Raw genomic sequence first — 20157 nt, 5'->3', positions numbered from 1 at the left:
ACCATCCATCTATTATCCACTCATCCCTCCATACATCCATTAATCCAGTGTTTCTCAATTCCGGTCCTCATGACCCACTGCCCTGCATGTTTTAGATGTTTCCCTGCTCCACCACACCTGATCAAATGATCAGAGCTTGATGACGAGCTGATCATTAATCCATCATCCATCCGTCATCATTCATTCATCAACCATTTATCCATCACTCATCATTATTCAATCTGATGAGATCAGAACCAGAACCTTCCTGTTGAGATCAGAACCAAAATTTGTCAGACAGGAGCTTGAGCTGAGGCCTTGTTCTGTCTGCTTAGGGTTAGGGTCTATGAGGAGCTAAAGATGAAAAAAGCTCAATGAAAATTGAGCAGTAGTAAACATCAGGCATGTAAAGACTGAGGGGGATGTGAGTTGGACCCAGGGCTGAGCAAGATGGACCCAGGGCTGAGTGAGATGGACCCAGGGCTGAACAAGATGGACCCAGGGCTGAGTGAGATGGACCCAGGGCTGAACAAGATGGACCCAGGGCTGAGCAAGATGGACCCAGGGCTGAACAAGATGGACCCAGGGCTGAACAAGATGGACCCAGGGCTGAGCAAGATGGACCCAGGGCTGAGCAAGATGGACCCAGGGCTGAGCAAGATGGACCCAGGGCTGAGCGAGATGGACCCAGGGCTGAGTGAGATGGACCCAGGGCTGAACAAGATGGACCCAGGGCTGAGTGAGATGGACCCAGGGCTGAACAAGATGGACCCAGGGCTGAGCAAGATGGACCCAGGGCTGAGCAAGATGGACCCAGGGCTGAACAAGATGGACCCAGGGCTGAGCAAGATGGACCCAGGGCTGAGCAAGATGGACCCAGGGCTGAGCAAGATGGACCCAGGGCTGAACAAGATGGACCCAGGGCTGAACAAGATGGACCCAGGGCTGAGTGAGATGGACCCAGGGCTGAGCAAGATGGACCCAGGGCTGAACAAGATGGACCCAGGGCTGAGCAAGATGGACCCAGGGCTGAACAAGATGGACCCAGGGCTGAACAAGATGGACCCAGGGCTGAGCAAGATGGACCCAGGGCTGAGCGAGATGGACCCAGGGCTGAGCAAGATGAACCCAGGGCTGAACGAGATGAACCTTGGGAGTGTGCAGACATCTTTCAGACATAGATCTCTGAGATGGACCCAGGACCTGTGTAGATCTATCACACATAAATCTGTGAGACGTACATCTGACAGACATCAATCTATCAGACATAGATCTTTGAGAAGTAGATCTGTGAGATTTAGATCCGTGTAAAACAGGAATGGACCCCAAACTGCAGAAACTGTCAAAGACACTGCAGAAACTAGGTGAAAACTGTTTATTAAATTGAAGTAGGATGTGGGCGGGTCCACAGTGGGCCGGGTCAACAGTGGGCGGGTCCACAGTGGGCGGGTCCACGGTGGGCGGGTCCACAGTGGGCGGGTCGGGTCCACAGTGGGCCGGGTCCACAGTGGGCGGGTCCACAGTGGGCGGGTCGGGTCCACAGTGGGCGGGTCCACAGTGGGCCGGGTCCACAGTGGGCGGGTCGGGTCCACAGTGGGCCGGGTCCACAGTGGGCCGGGTCCACAGTGGGCGGGTCCACGGTGGGCGGGTCGGGTCCACAGTGGGCCGGGTCCACAGTGGGCGGGTCCACAGTGGGCGGGTCGGGTCCACAGTGGGCGGGTCCACAGTGGGCGGGTCGGGTCCACAGTGGGCCGGGTCCACAGTGGGCGGGTCCACAGTGGGCCGGGTCCACAGTGGGCGGGTCCACAGTGGGCCGGGTCCACAGTGGGCCGGGTCCACAGTGGGCGGATCCAGACCGGAAACACTAAGGGAGATGAAGACGTGAGGAGTGCTCAGAGCCAGTGTTAATTCTCTAATCTTTTGAGGCCAGCTCATAATGAAGGCCGATGGATCAGACGTGTTCCTGCAGGAGCAACACAAACTCTGTCCTGGACTTCCCTGAAGCCTGCTCAGCCCTGCCTGGCACTCAGAATAGGAAAAGCACACACCAAGGCTACACAACCAGTATATCTGTCATCTGTCAGACATAAATCTGGGAGATGCAGATCTGTCAGACGCAGATGTGTGAGATCTAGATCTGTCAGATGCAGATGTGTGAGATCTAGATCTGTCAGATGCAGATGTGTGAGATCTAGATCTGTCAGATGCAGATGTGTGAGATCTAGATCTGTCAGATGCAGATGTGTGAGATCTAGATCTGTCAGATGCAGATGTGTGAGATCTAGATCTGTCAGACATAGAGCTGTTAGATGTGGATCATGTAGAACAGCTGTCTGTGTTTAGGTGTCGCAGAACTGGACCAAATCCTGACCGTCCTTCTGTCCACTGAGATGTTTGTTGGAGGTTTTCTGGCTTTTTGTCTTGACAACACAATACCAGGTAAAACACACACACATCATGTTTATACACTTGTTGGGACTCTCCATTCACAATGTATCACGTTACCACTCTGCTACTTCCTCATGAGTATGGAAGCGAATCTTGACCATAATTCAAATTAAAATGCATTTGCAGAAATGCTTTTTCATTTTAAGACTGTGGCTGCATTATTTTACTCATAAATTAAATTAGTAATCAATCATCCTATTTGCATTTTAATTTTCTTCTTCAAGAGAGCTCAATCTTTCACTTAATTAAAATGAAAAAGAAATAAAGAAATTTGAGATTTAATTTTCAAAATATGCCCCAAAAAATAGATCCCAAAATTCAATTTGAAATGTCAAAATTGAAAATTAAAAAGCATTTGCAGAAATGCTTTTTCATTTTAAGAATGTGGCTGCATTATTGGACTCATAGATAAAATTAGTAATCAATCCTTCCATTTGCATTTTCTTCTTCAAGACGGCACATTATTGCTTTTTGTTTTCATGGTCTGCCCAGAGTCCTGCCCAAGGTTCGAAAAGGAAAAATCATTCTGAGCGGCGCAGCAGAGTGACGTCAGCAGCCGCTCTTCCTCAGCTCCCTGCTGACCGAGCTACCCATCCTGTTCAGTAGGGGGCGCTGTGCACATATTATTAGACCCATCCTGTTCAGTAGGGGGCGCTGTGCACATATTATTAGACCCATCCTGTTCAGTAGGGGGCGCTGTGCACATCTGCACTGCATTACATTGCAAATGTGCCGGAAACTGATCGAATTGCCGGGTCTTTAGAGGACGCCTCACAGATCATGGCGCTCCCTCAAACTGTGCAAACACTGTTAGAATGAGCTGAGGTAGAATCTGATAATATATCTGGGTCTGATGCCTGTGGCCGAGCAGAACCAGTCAGAGAGCCTGGCTGCAGACAGATTTACACATTAAGGAGGTTCCACAGTAAACCTGTTCAGTCCTGGAACAGCTGGACAGATTTACACATTAAGGAGGTTCCACAGTAAACCTGTTCAGTCCTGGAACAGCTGGACAGATTTACACATTAAGGAGGTTCCACAGTAAACCTGTTCAGTCCTGGAACAGCTGGACAGATTTACACATTAAGGAGGTTCCACAGTAAACCTGTTCAGTCCTGGAACAGCTGGACAGATTTACACATTAAGGAGGCTCCACAGTAAACCTGTTCAGTCCTGGAACAGCTGGACAGATTTACACATTAAGGAGGCTCCACAGTAAACCTGTTCAGTCCTGGAACAGCTGGACAGATTTACACATTAAGGAGGTTCCACAGTAAACCTGTTCAGTCCTGGAACAGCTGGACAGATTTACACATTAAGGAGGTTCCACAGTAAACCTGTTCAGTCCTGGAACAGCTGGACAGATTTACACATTAAGGAGGTTCCACAGTAAACCTGTTCAGTCCTGGAACAGCTGGACAGATTTACACATTAAGGAGGTTCCACAGTAAACCTGTTCAGTCCTGGAACAGCTGGACAGATTTACACATTAAGGAGGCTCCACAGTAAACCTGTTCAGTCCTGAAACAGCTGGACAGATTTACACATTAAGGAGGTTCCACAGTAAACCTGTTCAGTCCTGGAACAGCTGGACAGATTTACACATTAAGGAGGTTCCACAGTAAACCTGTTCAGTCCTGGAACAGCTGGACAGATTTACACATTAAGGAGGTTCCACAGTAAACCTGTTCAGTCCTGGAACAGCTGGACAGATTTACACATTAAGGAGGTTCCACAGTAAACCTGTTCAGTCCTGGAACAGCTGGACAGATTTACACATTAAGGAGGTTCCACAGTAAACCTGTTCAGTCCTGGAACAGCTGGACAGATTTACACATTAAGGAGGCTCCACAGTAAACCTGTTCAGTCCTGGAACAGCTGGACAGATTTACACATTAAGGAGGTTCCACAGTAAACCTGTTCAGTCCTGGAACAGCTGGACAGATTTACACATTAAGGAGGTTCCACAGTAAACCTGTTCAGTCCTGGAACAGCTGGACAGATTTACACATTAAGGAGGTTCCACAGTAAACCTGTTCAGTCCTGGAACAGCTGGACAGATTTACACATTAAGGAGGCTCCACAGTAAACCTGTTCAGTCCTGAAACAGCTGGACAGATTTACACATTAAGGAGGTTCCACAGTAAACCTGTTCAGTCCTGGAACAGCTGGACAGATTTACACATTAAGGAGGTTCCACAGTAAACCTGTTCAGTCCTGGAACAGCTGGACAGATTTACACATTAAGGAGGTTCCACAGTAAACCTGTTCAGTCCTGGAACAGCTGGACAGATTTACACATTAAGGAGGCTCCACAGTAAACCTGTTCAGTCCTGGAACAGCTGGACAGATTTACACATTAAGGAGGTTCCACAGTAAACCTGTTCAGTCCTGGAACAGCTGGACAGATTTACACATTAAGGAGGCTCCACAGTAAACCTGTTCAGTCCTGGAACAGCTGGACAGATTTACACATTAAGGAGGTTCCACAGTAAACCTGTTCAGTCCTGGAACAGCTGGACAGATTTACACATTAAGGAGGTTCCACAGTAAACCTGTTCAGTCCTGGAACAGCTGGATGCTGTGGAGCCTGAAATGGGACGAAGACGACCACCAGCATCCGTTCAGTCCACTGAAAGCTGTTTATTAAATGGTTTAAAAATAAAGGAAATAGCGGAGCTGCCACCAGACAATCAGCCGGATTGATGTATCAGAGTCCTTATTACTATTATTTGTAAAGGGACCGTGCCCCCCCCCCCCCCCCCCCCCATGCCATCTGCACTCAAGCATTACACAACATCTGTTCACCACAGCTCATTTTTTATTTTGTCTTGTCAAGTAACCATGACAACACATTCCACTTTAACCCATGTGGCTACAGTGAAAGACGTTTGATTTTGTTTTTTTGTAGGGAAACTATTACTCCTGACATCACTAAAACCATTTCTTACTTTCCCTTCTCCACCTATCAGGTCTGCACTGAACAGCTGCTTCACAAAGACTTGATTTAATGTGAAAGTTACCGCTGAGCTTTACATTACATTAACAAATCTCCTGTCTACAAACACTCTGCCATCTCCATGCATGCACTTATAAGACCCATAAAGCAACTTACGGCCCAGGGCAACCTCGTATAATGGTAATGTTGATGTTTACACAGCAACCATCGATTCTAAAACTCACACGACCAAACGGTTAAACCTTTAAAAAATCTCCACTGGCCATGTGCCTCTAATGCGGCATTGAAGGGATGCATTTATTCAAGCATTTCCTGCTTTTCAGGCGTTACTTCTTTGGTAATTTAACTATCTGCACAGAAAAGGAGGCATGGTGCGTTTAAAATGCCCACAACAACATGGGTTTTACTGGAATAATAACAGAATAATATGCATTTCAAACCTTTTCTGGTCCTTTTTCTACGAAAGGCACATTGTGTCTTATATTCTCTGTCAGTCCACACTGTAGGTGTAGTTTTATGTGTTTAAAATGTTTAAAAGTAAGACTATGGAACCATTTCAATTATGAGTTATGGTTCAAATATTTAGCTGCTAAAAATATATATATATATATTTATATATATATATATATATATATATATATAGAAAAGCTCCACTTTTTAAGGGATGAAGAAGTATCAGGTTTAAAATAAAAACTGCTGGATAAAATAATCAAGCTGGTATATTTAAGTCAACGGACTTCTATCACAATCTGTAAAATAGCCAATCAAATCAGTCCGTCAGCTTATGGATACGAACTTCTGGAAGTGCTTATCAGTAACAAATCAAGTTAACTTCACACTAAAGCTTGCTTTGCCACCTGTGAGCCAAATGAGAAAAAGTAAGAGAAGGACTCTCTTCTCGTCTTCAGGTACCCAGCAGGAGCGAGGCCTCATCCAGTGGAAGTGCTCTTCCTCTTCCCAGTCTTCCTCATACGACTTCCCCGTGGGGATGGGCGTGGTCAGGCGGGCTCGCTGGCTCCGCAGGTTTCCCATCAGCCCCTCGTTTACCGGTTTCCGGGCTTCTGAGGAAGCTCCGCCTTCTGCACAGGAGGAGGAGGAGGGGGTTGGGGAGAGGACGGAGGAGGCCGCTGACCTCCACTTGCCGAGCACCAAGGTGTGACTGTGATGTCGTGGCTAAGAAGAGGAAGCTGTGTGTTTGTTTTGATTTGGGTGATTATGGATCAGCTGTGTTCACTCTGAGGCAGCATGGCTCAGAGGCTTCTTCACCTCCACTGTGACGCCGTCATTTCTGCCACTCACAGCTGTCCCAGAGTATGATGTCACACCACTGAAACTAAAGCACTGCACTTCTGTTTGTTTATCACAACATCTGCATCTGTTACCATGGAAACAAAAACCTGGAATTACTGGAATTAGTCTTTTTTATTTGAGATATAGTCATGTCAGAACACAATGAAGGTCGCAGATTATTTCTGTAAAACTCACCTGAGTTCTTGCTGACCTTCATGTTGCTTTAATCTCAAATTCATGTTCAGATAAATCTATGAAATAAACAGAAATACAAGGAGCCTAATCTTCCAATCTAAATGTGCTTTGGATTAATTTAAATTCAAATCAGCAAAACATCATTAATCCCTGAAGGTAAATTATATCGCCATGGTATTTCTTTATTATTACTATTAAAGATCAGCTGTTGTTAAAATAAAATAGAATCAGCTGAAGGTAAGAAGTTTTAGTGCAGCAGAGAGGAAGGTGTGGTAGAAACCTTCAGAGGTCTTCATCAGGGCATTGGGGTGTTATTTTTGTAGCTTAGCAACAACTTAGCTGATTATGAGAAAATAAAAAGGGGGGGGGCAGTTGTTAGGGCCTCAGCTCGCAGGACACAGATGCAGGAGTGTTTCTTTTTAAACAGCAGGTCGAGGATCTCCAGGCAGAGCAAACCAGGGGGCTGTGAAAATCAAACTATGTTTAAGGAGGAAAGTTTCAACTATGAAAGTTATCAAAATCAAAAACTCTTTCCACTCTGGAAGGAAAACAGAACAGGCTATGAAAAGATAACTAAATAAACTTTGGTACTCTCCTGATGAGGCGGACTTAAGAGGAAACTTTATCAGAAAACAAAACGGGTTTTTAATGTGTGCTGTTGGTTGTTCCTCAAACTAAACAAAGTCAAATGTTTCAGAGACCACTTTAAGCACATTCAGATCAATCATTTCGGACATCACAGCTTCTCCAGGTATCACATTGATTAGATCTGCAAAAATGGCCTGAGCTACTGAATGTTGCTGATGTTTCATGTGAGTATTCTGGTTAGAAAAAAGGCTCATCCAAAAACAAACAAAAAAACCTGTTTTTGTTTTTAACTGTTGATCAAAAGTTCAACTGATAGACAAAATAAATTCATGTCTTTGGGCGCATTCGGACAGAAAGTTCTAAGCCCTTCCCCAGAGGAACTGTTTCAGTTTGCATTCACATGAGTCGGGGACCTCGACAGGGACTGATGTGACCGTGTTCCTGGGCTGCATGGCGGTGATATTAATCATGGACGATCACATCAGGCGTCTGAGATGGAGGCTGGAAGAGCGCACAGCGAGAGTCAGGAGACGGAGAATCCAGCAGAGGGCGATACTTCTTCGTTTCATGGAGGAAAGAAGGAGAGCAGAGCGCCGCAGACAAAGGAGACGAAGTTTAACTTATTAAACAGGCGCCGGTTGGGTCCGTGTCGTATGAGTTTCAGACAAGGGGCGGAGCTACAGCCACCAAACACCTCCGTCATGTTCCTGTGGAGCCCAGAAAAGACCCTGAAGGAGCTGAAATGGTTCCAGGAACTGGGGGCCGTGGTCCCTGGTTCCTGAGGGCCGTGGTCCCTGGTTCCCGAGGGCCGTGGTCCCTGGTTCCCGAGGGCCGTGGTCCCTAGATCCTGAGGGCCGTGGTCCCTAGATCCTGAGGGTCGTGGTCCCTGGTTCCTGAGGGCCGTGGTCCCTGGTTCCTGAGGGCCGTGGTCCCTGGTTCCTGAGGGCCGTGGTCCCTGGTTCCTGAGGGCCGTGGTCCCTGGTTCCCGAGGGCCGTGGTCCCTAGATCCTGAGGGCCGTGGTCCCTGGTTCCTGAGGGCCGTGGTCCCTAGTTCCTGAGGGCCGTGGTCCCTAGTTCCTGAGGGCCGTGGTCCCTGGTTCCTGAGGGCCGTGGTCCCTGGTTCCTGAGGGCCGTGGTCCCTGGTTCCTGAGGGCCGTGGTCCCTGGTTCCCGAGGGCCGTGGTCCCTAGATCCTGAGGGCCGTGGTCCCTGGTTCCTGAGGGCCGTGGTCCCTGGTTCCTGAGGGCCGTGGTCCCTAGTTCCTGAGGGCCGTGGTCCCTGGTTCCTGAGGGCCGTGGTCCCTGGTTCCTGAGGGCCATGGTCCCTGGTTCCTGTATGTCCGAATGCGCGAATAAACATCCCGATTCCTGAAAAGGTTCTAGGAACGGCAAAAGGTTCCTACAGTGGGAACGCGCCCATGTTGTCCTTCTTTAAGAACATGAAACTCTAGGAATCACATCAAATCATATTTTATTTATATGGCACCTTTCATGCTTTTTCAACACAAAGTGCCTCACAGAGGCTAAAAACAACAATGATAAAACACACCAACCCTCCCACCCCATAAATACCAGAGACACGGAGACATGTCCGACCCGGGCAGGCAAGAGGCCCCACACCAAGGTGCAGAGTCCTCCAGCCAACCGGGCCGGAGCAGTCCACAGGACAGCCAAGTGGAGGGCAGGAAGTAAAAATGGAGAATACGTCTATGGGGGAAACCATCGCAGAGAGTCCATATTATATGGAATTAGAGCCAGTTTCAAGACAAAGATACAAACAATTACTCAACAAATATGTTGAACATGACCCGTATCTCATGAAGATGAGTGACTTTTCGACAGAACCTAAAGATTTGCTGACAATCAGGGCAGCTGAAATCACAAACTATGGCCCTTCAGATACTACACCAGACAGAAGATGAAAATATAAAAGTCACGGCTCCACAGTGATTATTGTTTAGTCTTCGCCAGGGTAAGTGTTTGTTCTTATATTGTTTTATGTATTAAGATGCTAGCAGCTAGCAGTAGCGGCTACAATGTTAACAAACATGCAACAAATCTTAACGACGACTTTAGCCTGGAAACATAAAAGAATTAAAAGTCTAGCAGCCAGAAGAGAACCTGGCAGCAGCTGAAAGGAAAGAACATGTTTCAGAGGAGCCTGAAGAAGTGTGTTGAGCTGTGAATATGTTGCACTGCAGCTACCAGAAAAAGACGGAGGCTTCTGCCACCGGTGGAGGTCCTCCACCCGAAGATCTCACTCCAGCAGAGGAACTTGCTCTAACCAGAGGTCGAGGGCGGCCTCTGGTGGAAGGAACAGAGGGAGGGACCTCCTCGGGTTATGTTCCCAAAGTGTGTGGGATCATTAAGTCGAAGGCACTGATCACTCTCCCTCAGTTAGAATGACGGTGTATCTGTCAGAGGTGGGAGACACCATCTGCCTGCTGGATCCTCAGAGGACGCCCCTAACCCATGTGTGAGCGGTTCTGTTCCATTTAATTCTGTTTCCATGGAGACACTCTGCATCTCATGCATCCCTGTGATCTCCTGCTTCAGCAGCTGCGTGTTTCTCTGTTTGCAGCTTGATGGCCCAAACAGGAAGGAGGGTTACCCTGCAGGTAAGCACCCAGATAAGGTCAGCTGCACATCTCGGGCGTTTAGTGATGAAACTGTGTCTGTAGACCCAGAAAAGCCACAGGTCGGCTGCTTATTACTAAACCTGTGGACCGGTTTGGATGCGTCTGCAGTCTGTTCTGCACCAACAGGCCTAATTATCACCAAAACTCTTTACTGCAGGTGGCAACAGGAACACAAACTCCAGCAGCAAAGGGTGAAGTAACTCTTCACCTCACTGCCTTCATGCTTCGTTGCTCACAGGCACATTTCCTCTGTCACAGGATGTCTGAACTCTGTTCAAACGGAGTTTGAGGGATGGAAGTATGAACTCTGACCAAGGAGAAGGTCATGGTGTGAACTGCATTTAATTCTGTTTTCTCTCCACAGCTTGAAAAACACGAAAAATCAAACAATTCAACACAACTTGAAACTCGCCGTTATTGTACGGTTCATGCAAAGTGTTAAATGTGTTTCTACATTTATGTTCACAGTGGGGCGCCATGACCCAACGTTTGGAGAATTATAAATGATCTCTGTTCATTTCGCCTTCTTACATTTGCTCTAACTTAAACTGCTGCTGTGTCAAAGCTAAATTATGAAAAGAAGTTGAAGGATCAACAGAAACATGTGACCCTGGATCGGTCCCTCAGTGTCAGGAGGAACTGAGTCCTTTCAGGCTCTGGAACCTGCAGGGAATCCAGCAAGAAAACACTTGAGCCTGAAAAGTTGTCCAGAAGACCAAATGTACTAAATATGTAGCATACTATTAATTTAAGAAGCTCTGTCAGCCATGCTGCCTGAGACCTTTGAGCAATGAACCTGGATTTAATCTGGCCAAAGGCCATTTCTCTCCGTGCGCTTGTTTTATCACGTGCACGGCTGAACGCCCTCTCTTCCCTTGTTCCTGGATCAGGATGTGGCCTGAGGAGGTACAGCAGCATGCAGAGCCTCTGTCCCCGAGCAGGACGGCACTGAACTCTGCTGCAGAATAAGGGAAATGTCGGCTGGATACACGTGTTAAGACTTGGCAATTTGATGCAAAATGTGCCTTATATGGCATCTATAATAAAGTAGGACGAGCACTTTAAAGTCCTTGAGATGGAAACTATGCCTATGCTACATACACCTTCAGTAAAATTCTTGCACCTTGTGCAAACCTCTGAGCCAGTGAGGATGCTCGGAAGATTCTCGAATCATGAACCGATCCCGGCCATTTAGCCTCAATGTGGAACTTGAAGGGGAAAGTATTTTTAAACCTGGACCTTATTTCTGGCATTAAATACGTTTATCTTCTCACCGAGAAGTTTGGCGAAAGTCGGCGTCCTTCGGAAGCTATTTAGAAAACTTGCGATCGGCGTATATCCATAGAGTAGAGTGCCTGTGTAGAAATGCCTCCGTTAGCTCTCCTATAGCTGCAAGTAGCCACATAACAGCAGCTATGAGCTAACAGAGCTATGAGCTAACAGAGCTATGAGCTAACAGAGCTATGAGCTAACAGAGCTATGAGCTAACAGCAGCTATGAGCTAACAGCAGCTATGAGCTAACAGCAGCTATGAGCTAACAGCAGCTATGAGCTAACAGCAGCTATGAGCTAACAGAGCTATGAGCTAACAGAGCTCTGAGCTAACAGAGCTATAGCACACGTTCATTAATTCATTCTTCTTAAAGTATTGGTGAAATAAAGACAGATAATGCCTTATTTAGAGGCTGCATCCTCTAAGCCCCGTTCACTCCGTTATATGGATATACGCCAATCGCGAAATCTGATGAGATCTAACAGCAGAGATCATGTTTCTCCAGTTTTAGCTTCTCTTCATTGGCTCCCTGTTAAATTCAGAATAGAATTTAAGATTCTTCTCCTCACATATAAAGCTCTTAATGACCGAGCTCCATCACATCTTAAAGATCTCACAGTTGGATATTTCCCCAACAGAGCACTTTGCTCCCAGGCTGCAGGTTTCCTTGTGGTTCCCAGAGTTTCTAAAAGCAGAATGGGAGGCAGAGCCTTCAGTTATCAGGCCCCTAAAAGCAGAATGGGAGGCAGAGCCTTCAGTTATCAGGCCCCTAAAAGCAGAATGGGAGGCAGAGCCTTCAGTTATCAGGCCCCTAAAAGCAGAATGGGAGGCAGAGCCTTCAGTTATCAGGCCCCTAAAAGCAGAATGGGAGGCAGAGCCTTCAGTTATCAGGCCCCTAAAAGCAGAATGGGAGGCAGAGCCTTCAGTTATCAGGCCCCTAAAAGCAGAATGGGAGGAAGAGCCTTCAGTTATCAGGCCCCTAAAAGCAGAATGGGAGGCAGAGCCTTCAGTTATCAGGCCCCTAAAAGCAGAATGGGAGGCAGAGCCTTCAGTTATCAGGCCCCTAAAAGCAGAATGGGAGGCAGAGCCTTCAGTTATCAGGCCCCTAAAAGCAGAATGGGAGGCAGAGCCTTCAGTTATCAGGCCCCTAAAAGCAGAATGGGAGGCAGAGCCTTCAGTTATCAGGCCCCTAAAAGCAGAATGGGAGGCAGAGCCTTCAGTTATCAGGCCCCTAAAAGCAGAATGGGAGGCAGAGCCTTCAGTTATCAGGCCCCTAAAAGCAGAATGGGAGGCAGAGCCTTCAGTTATCAGGCCCCTAAAAGCAGAATGGGAGGAAGAGCCTTCAGTTATCAGGCCCCTAAAAGCAGAATGGGAGGCAGAGCCTTCAGTTATCAGGCCCCTCTCTGTGGAACCAGCTGCCAGTTTGGCTTCAGGAAGCAGACACCCTCTCTACCTTTAAGATCAGGCTGAAACTTTCCTTTCTGATAAAGCTTATAGTTAGGGATGGCTCAGGTGAGCCTGAAACATCCCACAGTTCTGCTGCTATAGGCCCAGCCTGCTGGGGGAGCTCCCATGATGCACCTCTCCTCCCTCCATGTCCATATGACATCATTAACTTGTGTTTCTCTCTCTCAGCAGGTATCTCTGGCCTGGTGTTACGCTGCTTGTTGTCCCCTCTTTCCTGTCCTCTCAGCCCCAGCTGGTCCAGGCAGATGGACCCTTCCTGGTTCTGGTTCTGATGGAGGTTTCTTACTGTTAAAGGGAGTTTTTTCTTTCCCTCAGTCAGAGCTCAGGACGAGTCATTGGATCAAAGAGAAGTTTCATTTCAATCTGTTGGTTTCCTTCGTTTGGCTACTATTTTTTCATTGGCTCTGTATGAATTGGACTAATTTGGAATTATATGAATTGGATTTAATTATGTTTTTTAGGGATTTGTGTTTCTTCACTTTCTAAAAAACTAAAAACTGTGAAACACGCTGGTGACATGAGGTGACGTTGCACACAACCAAACAGTTGACTCAGGCCTCACTGACAATATTTTACTGTTTCAGATGTTTGCCATGTTTCATTCATCAGTGACCATATGTGTATATGTCAGTGTGATGTCATCACGGTGCTGCAGAGGTTGTCATGGTGATGGGGAGACTGGGGGGGCTGTACAGCTGGGAAACAGCCATCACTGAGAGGACTGTGGGGTTAGCACTGACCACATGTAGCACTGTTGGAGTAGGCTTAGTGTAATGCACTGGTAAGATGGTGGCATTGAAGGCAGAGCTGGCTGCAGGTAGGAGCACCTGGATGAAATGGCCTGTTTCTGGATCCAACAGCATCTTTCTCTGAGGCTGCGGAGGTGTGTTCGAGTAAAAGCACTGCCCACTTTTAGGGTCAAACATCAGTGGACAGGAAGGAGTAGCGCTGAGCAGGGCGCCAGGTGCTGCAGCAGGACCAGTGGTGTCATCACACGCTTGGGCAGGTAAGAAACCTTGAAAGCTCCACAGACACGGCGGCTGCTGCAGGTGTGGTTGTTGCTCCTCAGGTTTAACTGGACGGCTGCACCCACCCTGTCCACCTGAGGCTCTGGCCCTGTCTGGCTGGTCTGAGGAACTTTCTGTGGACCTGTTTTGGTTATCCTCCGACCCCTGAAGCAGGTTGAGGGCGGAACCAGGTGGAGGTGGCATGGAGCTCAGGGGTCCATGGACAAACGAGGCCTTGCCCAGGTGAGGATGCAGGGGGGGGGTGAAAGTGTGCAGGGTGGTGTGGGTGTAGAAGCAGGGGTGGAGCACCTGCATGGTGAAGGAAGAGGGAGAGGATTCACACAGCAGGGGGCGCTGTTCCGGGGCAGTGAGCGGGGGCTTCCTGGGAGGAGGAGGCTGGATGAACCTAGATGGTGCAGGGGGAGAGGTCACAGCTCTCCCTGATTGGCTGAACTCTGTCAGGGTGGTGGGCGGGGTTAATGTCATGGCTGGACAGGTGGTGTCACTACTTTGAGCTCTGCTGCTGATTGGCTCACTGCATCGTCTCCGCTGCGTGATTAGATGACTAGCAAGGTCACTCTGCTTCTTCTTCTGTGATTTGCTGAAAGATGCAGTGACCATAGCAACATGACCTTTAACCCCCAGGACCTGCTGGTAGGTGCGGGGAGGGCTTTCCTCCCTGCCATTCATCTTGAAGCTTGCCGGCCCCTCGTGGTCAGGCTTTGTGGGGAACGGCCGGCCATAGGTGTGTTTGACTAAACTCCTCAAGTCCCTGACTGTGTGAACTGGAGCTCTGAGCACAGCTTTACCTGTCCCAACCGTCTCCTCTGCAGGTTGGGGGGGTGCAGCTAGTACCTCACTTCTCTTCTTCAGGTGATTTGTTGTACTGTTGCTTTGCTCAACCTGCATCTTCTTTGACAGGACATTCTTAATAATGCAGGACGCCATCTTTGTTTTAGTTTCATCCACGGACAAAGATTTCTGAAGATGTCGAGAGTTTCCTCCAACTGGTAACCCTGAAACAAAAGGAAACCACATCAGACCTCAAACTGAAACCAAAGGAAACCACATCAGACCTCAATCTGAAACCAAAGGAAACCACATCAGACCTCAAACTGAAACCAAAGGAAACCACATCAGACCTCAAACTGAAACCAAAGGAAACCACATCAGACCTCAGTCTGAAACCAAAGGAAACCACATCAGACCTCAAACTGAAACCAAAGGAAACCACATCAGACCTCAATCTGAAGCAAAAGGAAACCACATCAGACCTCAGTCTGAAACCAAAGGAAACCACATCAGACCTCAGTCTGAAACCAAAGGAAACCACATCAGACCTCAGTCTGAAACCAAAGGAAACCACATCAGACCTCAATCTGAAACCAAAGGAAACCACATCAGACCTCAAACTGAAACCAAAGGAAACCACATCAGACCTCAATCTGAAGCAAAAGGAAACCACATCAGACCTCAGTCTGAAGCCAAAGGAAACCACATCAGACCTCAGTCTGAAACCAAAGGAAACCACATCAGACCTCAGTCTGAAACCAAAGGAAACCACATCAGACCTCAGTCTGAAACCAAAGGAAACCACATCAGACCTCAGTCTGAAACCAAAGGAAACCACATCAGACCTCAGTCTGAAACCAAAGGAAACCACATCAGACCTCAATCTGAAACCAAAGGAAACCACATCAGACCTCAGTCTGAAACCAAAGGAAACCACATCAGACCTCAATCTGAAACCAAAGGAAACCACATCAGACCTCAATCTGAAACCAAAGGAAACCACATCAGACCTCAAACTGAAACCAAAGGAAACCACATCAGACCTCAGTCTGAAGCAAAAGGAAACCACATCAGACCTCAATCTGAAACCAAAGGAAACCACATCAGACCTCAGTCTGAAACCAAAGGAAACCACATCAGACCTCAATCTGAAGCAAAAGGAAACCACATCAGACCTCAGTCTGAAACCAAAGGAAACCACATCAGACCTCAATCTGAAGCAAAAGGAAACCACATCAGACCTCAGTCTGAAACCAAAGGAAACCACATCAGACCTCAGTCTGAAACCAAAGGAAACCACATCAGACCTCAATCTGAAGCAAAAGGAAACCACATCAGACCTCAAACTGAAACCAAAGGAAACCACATCAGACCTCAATCTGAAACCAAAGGAAACCACATCAGACCTCAATCTGAAACCAAAGGAAACCACATCAGACCTCAGTCTGAAACCAAAGGAAACCACATCAGACCTCAGTCTGAAACCAAAGGAAACCACATCAGACCTCAATCTGAAACCAAAGGAAACCACATCAGACCTCAATCTGAAACCAAAGGAAACCACATCAGACCTCAGTCTGAAACCAAAGGAAACCACATCAGACCTCAATCTGAAACCAAAGGAAACCACATCAGACCTCAATCTGAAGCAAAAGGAAACCACATCAGACCTCAATCTGAAACCAAAGAAAACCACATCAGACCTCAGTCTGAAACCAAAGGAAACCACATCAGACCTCAATCTGAAACCAAAGGAAACCACATCAGACCTCAGTCTGAAGCCAAAGGAAACCACATCAGACCTCAGTCTGAAGCCAAAGGAAACCACATCAGACCTCAATCTGAAACCAAAGGAAACCACATCAGACCTCAATCTGAAACCAAAGGAAACCACATCAGACCTCAGTCTGAAACCAAAGGAAACCACATCAGACTTCCATCTGAAACCAAAGGAAACCACATCAGACCTCAATCTGAAGCCAAAGGAAACCACATCAGACCTCAATCTGAAACCAAAGGAAACCACATCAGACCTCAATCTGAAACCAAAGGAAACCACATCAGACCTCAGTCTGAAACCAAAGGAAACCACATCAGACCTCAGTCTGAAACCAAAGGAAACCACATCAGACCTCAAACTGAAACCAAAGGAAACCACATCAGACCTCAGTCTGAAACCAAAGGAAACCACATCAGACCTCAATCTGAAACCAAAGGAAACCACATCAGACCTCAATCTGAAACCAAAGGAAACCACATCAGACCTCAATCTGAAACCAAAGGAAACCACATCAGACCTCAGTCTGAAACCAAAGGAAACCACATCAGACCTCAGTCTGAAACCAAAGGAAACCACATCAGACCTCAATCTGAAACCAAAGGAAACCACATCAGACCTCAGTCTGAAACCAAAGGAAACCACATCAGACCTCAATCTGAAACCAAAGGAAACCACATCAGACCTCAATCTGAAACCAAAGGAAACCACATCAGACCTCAATCTGAAACCAAACGAAACCACATCAGACCTCAATCTGAAACCAAAGGAAACCACATCAGACCTCAATCTGAAACCAAAGGAAACCACATCAGACCTCAGTCTGAAACCAAAGGAAACCACATCAGACCTCAGTCTGAAACCAAAGGAAACCACATCAGACCTCAATCTGAAACCAAAGGAAACCACATCAGACCTCAATCTGAAGCCAAAGGAAACCACATCAGACTTCAGTCTGAAACCAAAGGAAACCACATCAGACCTCAATCTGAAGCCAAAGGAAACCACATCAGACCTCAGTCTGAAACCAAAGGAAACCACATCAGACCTCAATCTGAAACCAAACGAAACCACATCAGACCTCAATCTGAAACCAAAGGAAACCACATCAGACCTCAATCTGAAACCAAAGGAAACCACATCAGACCTCAGTCTGAAACCAAAGGAAACCACATCAGACCTCAGTCTGAAACCAAAGGAAACCACATCAGACCTCAATCTGAAACCAAAGGAAACCACATCAGACCTCAGTCTGAAACCAAAGGAAACCACATCAGACCTCAGTCTGAAACCAAAGGAAACCACATCAGACCTCAATCTGAAACCAAAGGAAACCACATCAGACCTCAATCTGAAGCCAAAGGAAACCACATCAGACTTCAGTCTGAAACCAAAGGAAACCACATCAGACCTCAATCTGAAACCAAAGGAAACCACATCAGACCTCAATCTGAAACCAAAGGAAACCACATCAGACTTCCATCTGAAACCAAAGGAAACCACATCAGACCTCAGTCTGAAACCAAAGGAAACCACATCAGACCTCAATCTGAAACCAAAGGAAACCACATCAGACCTCAGACTGAAACCAAAGGAAACCACATCAGACTTCCATCTGAAACAAAAGGAAACCACATCAGACCTCAGTCTGAAACAAAAGGAAACCACATCAGACCTCAGTCTGAAACCAAAGGAAACCACATCAGACCTCAATCTGAAACCAAAGGAAACCACATCAGACTTCCATCTGAAACCAAAGGAAACCACATCAGACCTCAGTCTGAAACAAAAGGAAACCACATCAGACCTCAGTCTGAAACAAAAGGAAACCACATCAGACCTCAGTCTGAAACCAAAGGAAACCACATCAGACCTCAATCTGAAACCAAAGGAAACCACATCAGACCTCAATCTGAAACCAAAGGAAACCACATCAGACCTCAAACTGAAACCAAAGGAAACCACATCAGACCTCAGTCTGAAACCAAAGGAAACCACATCAGACCTCAATCTGAAACCAAAGGAAACCACATCAGACCTCAATCTGAAACCAAAGGAAACCACATCAGACCTCAGTCTGAAACCAAAGGAAACCACATCAGACCTCAGTCTGAAACCAAAGGAAACCACATCAGACCTCAATCTGAAGCCAAAGGAAACCACATCAGACCTCAATCTGAAACAAAAGGAAACCACATCAGACCTCAATCTGAAACCAAAGGAAACCACATCAGACCTCAGTCTGAAACCAAAGGAAACCACATCAGACCTCAGTCTGAAACCAAAGGAAACCACATCAGACCTCAATCTGAAACCAAAGGAAACCACATCAGACCTCAGACTGAAACCAAAGGAAACCACATCAGACCTCAATCTGAAACCAAAGGAAACCACATCAGACCTCAATCTGAAGCCAAAGGAAACCACATCAGACCTCAATCTGAAACAAAAGGAAACCACATCAGACCTCAATCTGAAACAAAAGGAAACCACATCAGACCTCAATCTGAAACCAAAGGAAACCACATCAGACCTCAGTCTGAAACCAAAGGAAACCACATCAGACCTCAATCTGAAACCAAAGGAAACCACATCAGACCTCAGACTGAAACCAAAGGAAACCACATCAGACCTCAATCTGAAACCAAAGGAAACCACATCAGACCTCAAACTGAAACCAAAGGAAACCACATCAGACCTCAGTCTGAAACCAAAGGAAACCACATCAGACTTCCATCTGAAACCAAAGGAAACCACATCAGACCTCAGTCTGAAACCAAAGGAAACCACATCAGACCTCAGTCTGAAACCAAAGGAAACCACATCAGACCTCAATCTGAAACCAAAGGAAACCACATCAGACCTCAGACTGAAACCAAAGGAAACCACATCAGACTTCCATCTGAAACAAAAGGAAACCACATCAGACCTCAGTCTGAAACAAAAGGAAACCACATCAGACCTCAGTCTGAAACCAAAGGAAACCACATCAGACCTCAATCTGAAACCAAAGGAAACCACATCAGACCTCAGTCTGAAACCAAAGGAAACCACATCAGACCTCAGTCTGAAACCAAAGGAAACCACATCAGACCTCAATCTGAAACCAAAGGAAACCACATCAGACCTCAATCTGAAACCAAAGGAAACCACATCAGACCTCAATCTGAAACCAAAGGAAACCACATCAGACCTCAATCTGAAACCAAAGGAAACCACATCAGACCTCAATCTGAAGCCAAAGGAAACCACATCAGACCTCAGTCTGAAACCAAAGGAAACCACATCAGACCTCAATCTGAAACCAAAGGAAACCACATCAGACCTCAATCTGAAGCCAAAGGAAACCACATCAGACCTCAGTCTGAAACCAAAGGAAACCACATCAGACCTCAGTCTGAAACCAAAGGAAACCACATCAGACCTCAATCTGAAACCAAAGGAAACCACATCAGACCTCAGTCTGAAACAAAAGGAAACCACATCAGACCTCAGTCTGAAACCAAAGGAAACCACATCAGACCTCAATCTGAAACCAAAGGAAACCACATCAGACCTCAATCTGAAACAAAAAGGAAACCACATCAGACCTCAATCTGAAACCAAAGGAAACCACATCAGACCTCAGTCTGAAACCAAAGGAAACCACATCAGACCTCAATCTGAAACCAAAGGAAACCACATCAGACCTCAATCTGAAACAAAAAGGAAACCACATCAGACCTCAGTCTGAAACCAAAGGAAA

At 46.8% G+C, this 20157-nt stretch overlaps 1 protein-coding gene across 1 annotated transcript in view; it reads left to right on the top strand.

Annotated features, from left to right (window-relative positions):
* The window catches only part of slc23a1 (solute carrier family 23 member 1), a 25028-nt gene extending 18265 nt beyond the window's left edge, over positions 1-6763 (top strand). The window contains exons 13-14 of the mRNA XM_072374481.1: positions 2323-2418; positions 6295-6763. Of these exons, the coding sequence (XP_072230582.1) occupies positions 2323-2418; positions 6295-6545 (347 nt within the window). The 3' untranslated portion in view covers positions 6546-6763. The remainder of the gene's footprint in view (positions 1-2322; positions 2419-6294) is intronic.
* The last annotated feature ends 13394 nt before the right edge of the window (positions 6764-20157 follow it).

The sequence above is a fragment of the Leuresthes tenuis genome, unplaced genomic scaffold (genome assembly GCF_036924035.1).
Source record: "Leuresthes tenuis unplaced genomic scaffold, fLeuTen1.0.hap1 SCAF_21, whole genome shotgun sequence".
In the NCBI taxonomy this organism is placed as follows: domain Eukaryota; kingdom Metazoa; phylum Chordata; class Actinopteri; order Atheriniformes; family Atherinopsidae; genus Leuresthes; species Leuresthes tenuis.
Note: the sequence above shows the minus strand (reverse complement) of the source record. Positions and strands in the feature narration are given on the sequence as shown.